The 5805-nt window shown below is 38.0% G+C and overlaps 1 protein-coding gene across 2 annotated transcripts in view; it reads right to left on the minus strand.

Moving 5' to 3' along the window:
* The window catches only part of LOC107684894 (serine/arginine-rich splicing factor 6-like), a 47614-nt gene that overhangs the window by 31840 nt on the left and 9969 nt on the right, over positions 1-5805 (minus strand). For both annotated transcript variants that reach the window (XM_016481280.1, XM_016481279.1), the window contains exon 2: positions 1761-1936. In XM_016481280.1, the coding sequence (XP_016336766.1) occupies positions 1761-1848 (88 nt within the window). In that variant the 5' untranslated portion in view covers positions 1849-1936. The remainder of the gene's footprint in view (positions 1-1760; positions 1937-5805) is intronic.

Here is a 5805-nt window from a genome sequence, read left to right on the forward strand (position 1 = left end):
GGACTCCGCTTCGTCCACGGTGAAAGCTGATCCGGTGATCAACAGCGCGATTTCCTCAGCAACCAGCAAGGATCAGCTCCAGGCATGACGAAGCAGATATCGTCCTCTTTTGGAAGGCCAAACAAAGTAGTTTCGCTTTCACAAAGAAACACACAGCGCCTTCACGACATGGCGGCGGCAACAACAACAATACTACAGCGAGAATAAAAGTTACGCCTTCTTTCTTTGCGTGAACATTTGGGCGGTGTTATGCAAATCTTCCCAGATAGTGACGTAGGTATGTGGGGGCGTGTTAGAACGAGCCGTTTTAGGTAGGTGTGGCTGACTCTTAACTTTTATAAAGAATATCTCTTTGGATTTGAGACTTTAGTCTTTGCAACTTTACAGATCTTCTTTATGCACCAAGAGCTTGTAACACTCCAAAGAGAAAGGAAAAATTGAAATCGCATCATATGACCCCTTTAAATAAAAAGCGCCCATCCATTAAAAAAAAATTAAATTCAATTCAAATTAAAAAAAAAGTGTCTTACATGGCTCCGGGGGTGGGGGGGGAAGGCCTTCTGTAGTGAATCGATGTGTTTTTGTAAGAAAAATATCCATATTCAAAACGTAATAATGACTTTAATGTAGCTTGCACTCACTGTTGTAAAGGGAAGCAGTTCCGGGCGGATGACGTATGGAGGTGGGCTTTGCGCATGCATCGCTCAGAAGTGACGAACGCGGAAACGCCGCTGAGAGATCAAAACAAAACAACGGTCACTAATTAGAAGTACAAAACGAGGATTTGTAAAGAAGAATGTCGGAGGATTTCGATATAAGCCAAGAGGAGACTGGTTTTCCTTTGCTAAAGTAAGGAAATTTTGCTTCCTTTGCTCCTGTTAACAAACGTTGGTTTTCACGAGACTCACTGGCGCATGCGCAGCGCTGACTTCAGAGGTCATCCACCTGGAACTGCTTCTCTTTACAACAGTGAGCGCACTAATTAAAAGTGATTATGTTTTGAATATGGATATTTTTCTTACAAAAACACATCAATTCGCTACAGAAGGCCTTTGTGCACCCCCCGGAGCCGTGTGAGACACTTTTTTTTTTATGGATGGGCGCTTTTATTTAACTTGTTTTGGACTGAAGCATGCAACACCCGCTTGATGGCCATTAAACAGCTTGAAAGATCAAAGACAATTTTTTATATAACTCCGACTGGATTCGTCTGAAATAAGTCACATACACCTAGGATGACTTGAGGGTAAGTAATTTATGGGCTTATTTTCATTTTTGGGTGAACTAACCCTTTAAGGACCTGTTGCTGTGACAGCAAGTCCAGGATGAGCTTCGAAGAACCAAATAATCCAAGATCATGCCAAATAATCAACAATCAAATCCAGCTAACTGAGTTAGCGACGTACAAAGAACAGGCCCCTGATGTGGGTTTCTTTACTAAAAACAAAGAAAGGAATGGAAAACAAAACATCTTAGCTCTTTAATAGCATTTTTCTTCAGCTGCTGAAAGTTGAAGTTACCAGCATGACATAAATGTAATACAGAAATCAATAATTGCTAGTTAAATTAATTAACTGCCAATGGGACAAAGAAAAAGAAAAAAAACACTTGTAAGCAGTGTTACAGCTGCAGGAACATAAAACCGGGTAGCAACTTTTATGTTTGTTTACAGTTTTTAATATCCTGTTACAATCATCTGGTTTACAGAAACTTAAAAACAAGTGCTCAATGCAATACATTACTGATGTTATTGTACTTACTGCGTCCTCCTCCTCCACCACCACCACCGTAATAACCCCCTCCATTGCTGTCGCGGTCCCGGCGCGGACCCCTGGCGTGCTCCACCATGACCCTCTCCCCACACAGCTCTTTACCATTCAGCTCATAGACAGCGTCATCAGCATCACGGGTGTCTTCAAACTCAACAAAGCCGTACCTATAAACACAGCACTGATTAGACCCAGCCATAAAAAGCAGTGTACAAGTCTAATGGGGGTAGTGGTTAACTCTGAAAGTCACTGAACCCCAACAAGCCACTTTGGACAGTCTCATGATCTCAGGCTCACTGTCCCTCAAATAATGTGTTGTTCATTTGTTAATGTTACTGAAAGCATAATAAGCACCTATTCAAAACAATCAGATCAGATCTACTTTTAAAGATCCACTGTGAAGAAAACCCCATTTGAACTCCTTGCATGCAGAAAACAGCAGTGAGCAACAAATCTGTTTTACACTAAAGTTTTATCATCCTTAACTAAATAAATTCTGTACACTAAAAGTATAAACTTCCAAATTTACTAAAAGCAACAGCACCCGAGACACAAATGGAAATCCGGAGCAGTAATCTACCTTAATTGCATAATCAATGTGATTAACTGTAATTACAACCAAACTTTGATTTTGGCTCGAGACAGTGTAGCGAGAAAATAGTTTGAAAGTTTAAAGACCATGAAGTCTATGAGAAAGAGGTAATTAGGGTGTTTGCTATGGAGTTGATGAGGTTTTGTGGAGGCTGCTAGGGTGTTCTGGTCCTTTTTAGCTTGTTGCAAGCATATGTCCTGGATCAGTTAGTATGGTTTAGCATGTAGTTAGCATGCCCAAATTTACTAGGCTTCACTAGAAAGACAGACAGCCTTAAAGCTCTAGAATGAGTCAGACATTTTAGGCTGCATTTACACTGCAAGTCTTAATGCACAGATCCCATCTTTTGACCCATCTGTTTACATTCACTTTAGACACGATTGGTATCCGATATCTGTGTTTAAATTAATTCCCACCCAAAAAGATAGTCTACGCTAGGGATGGGCGATATGGGCTTAAAAATATATCACGATAATTTCTGATATTTATTGCAATAAAGATATCAATGACGATAATTTAGGGAATCCTGTTTCTTTAGAGCAGTGGTCACCAACATTTTTAGGCCCAAGATCCCTGACCTCGGCCTTTATGAAAGACAAGATCTACCTATTGAAGAATTGATAGAAAAAGACATCCCAGATTGTACTTCAAATTTGAGGCCTTTTACTTAGTATTTTAATTAGTGATGCGCCGATCATAACCGATTCAGAATTTCTTTTTCTTTTTTTTTTTTAACTAGCAAATTGGCTGATTCTGATACTGATATTTAAGCAAATTTATTTATTGGCTATTTGCTTTGAAATTTTAACTGAGGAAACCTGAAGACAATAAACATGCGATTACACAAAATATATGGTATCTGTATTCTTCAAGCAATCTTGGGTATTTTTTTTATAAGGATTAAGTATATTTATAATGCAATGCTAATCGACATAGCCTTTATCACTGTATATAATGCTATAAAATAGTATGATTTACGAAACCACGTCTGATCACAAAAATAAGTTATTTCAAACACTCGACTGTGTTATGAAGTTAATATGGAGAAAAAGCATGTCAATAAATTAAAATATCTTTGTTGGACAACAGGTTTGTAAACGACTCGTACACATACATGTAAAACTGTGTCGCACACGTGCTGCTGTAGTACATTTACTCAAGGCTCAGACCGATTTTTGTCGCACTGTACAGCCCTATCCAAACCGGTTCCAGATTGTAGAAGGAGTTGCTCAATTTCACGTCCACCTTCCGCGATGTCGCTCGGCACGGTTGCACACAGAAATGTCAACAACTAGACTTTATCGTTATCGCGGTAAGACGAATTCTTATCGTGTGGAGAATTTTTACCGGTATATCGCAAACGATAAGATATCGCCCATCCCTACAGCCCCATTGCTTAGTCAGTGGCGTACGGGACACCCCCGCAGCTGCCGCGGTGCGTGCCCCGTCGCAGGACATTCTAAAAGGCAGTGCTTCGAGACACTGCAAAAGACGCGAGACGTGAGCACAAAGGTAGTGCAGTGGAGCGAGCTTAATGTTCTGAAACAACAACTGGGGAAAATCACATTTCTCTCACATTTCACTTGTCAAACACTAGTGTTGTCACGGTACCAAAATTTAAATATTCGGTACCAATACCAGTGAAAATCCACGGTTCTCGGTACCAATTTCGGTACCAAAGCAAAACACAAAAACATGCTAATTGAACAACATTTTTATTAATAACGTTAAACAAAAATTAAATGTACAAAACCAATGCCATTCTTTATACTTATTTAAAATTGTTTCAAGTTTTTCCACAAGTAAGAAAAGTAAGAAAAAAGTAAACAAGTTTCACCCAAAAGTTTAGTCATAGTTCTGCTGCCACTGAAAAACATCATCTGTAAACTGTTGTCTGTTTTAGGGTTTGCTGGTGTGTTTCAGGATCTTCCTCAGTCTGCAGCTGTAAAAGGAAAATATAATATACTTCAGTAAAGCAATGGGTTCAAATTAAAATATGGAATAATATTCCCAACAGAACAGAAGCTCTATTATATTAAAAATGTAATTGAAACTTACCTGCTTGAACTTGATCGGAGTGTTTTGTTAGTTTAATGCGTTTCCTCCTCTTGAGGTCGCCACTGCTTTTATGAAGAGGTTGCCAGGTTTTCACAACAAAACCCGCCCAATCGCGCTTCGAGGAGGTCCCCCGTTAAAAATCGCGTTCCGTGGATAAAATACGCATGTTTTGGCGGGGTTCCCCTGGGAAACTAGAAAACCTGGTACCGTAACGTTTTCATTTTTTTAGTACCGACTTGGTACCGAAATACCGGGTCTTTTGACAACACTAATAAACACTATACTTCTAAGACAGCCGCACCGTAATCGAAGTGGATATTTTTATGCTTAAAGTGGCCCCACACATGACATACAGGGGGGAAAAAATTAGTAAAGCGTGCAGTAAACTCGTTCCCTCCTTTTAAGCAAATTGTGCGCACGATATAATAATTCGTTAGTTGATTTTATTCAACTAAATCCTGGCCACGATTTAGTAATATCGTACGCACAATTTAGGAAAATGAGAAAAAAAAAATTCATCCTCACGATTTAATTGTATTTATTTTGCATGTCACGTGCGAGGCTCCGTATGCTTTAATCAGGGCTTAAAAACAAGAAAAAAAAATCGGTTCACTCCGAGCAGAATCGGCATTTTACCGGTTTCTGTTCATGCGTGTTTCTCTGTATTATTACTGTTCTGAAACCAGTTTGAGTAGAAAAAATGGTTAGCGTTATTTTTTTTTTACTATTCCAATACTACTACTACTACTACTACTACTACTACTACTACTACTACTAATAATAAAGTACACAGCGTTTTCTTTAGGCTACTCAAAAAGAAAAAGAAAATCTCGTAGCCTAAATTGTGCTTATTCATAGCCAGCATCATCTTTCCTAGATTTTGGCCAAATGTTTTAAACGAAAAAAACTGTCAGCGCTTTAAAGTCATTAAAGTATTTGTTTCAAGATATTTAAAATGTTTGCTGCATGGTTAAAAAAAACCCTACTTGTATAAAATTGCGTTTTGAGAGAAAAAAAACAAAACATACGTAGCATTTTATTGTTACATTCAGAAATAATGTAGGGCTGGACAATAATTCAATATCAATATGTATCGCGATACGAAAAAAAAAAAAAAAACTGTCAACACTTTAAAGACATTAAAGTATTTTTTTTCCAAGATATTTAAAATGTTTGCTGCATGGTTAAAAAAAACCCTACTTGTATAAAATTGCGTTTTGAGAGAAAAAAAACAAAACATACGTAGCATTTTATTGTTACATTCAGAAATAATGTAGGGCTGGACAATAATTCAATATCAATATGTATCGCGATATAATTCTTTTCAATAACGGTGATATGATTTTTAAACACATTTCCGATATTTCGATATACATTACCAGTTTT

This window comes from Sinocyclocheilus anshuiensis, unplaced genomic scaffold, assembly GCF_001515605.1.
Source record: "Sinocyclocheilus anshuiensis isolate Anshui unplaced genomic scaffold, SAMN03320099.WGS_v1.1 scaffold429, whole genome shotgun sequence".
NCBI lineage: Eukaryota > Metazoa > Chordata > Actinopteri > Cypriniformes > Cyprinidae > Sinocyclocheilus > Sinocyclocheilus anshuiensis.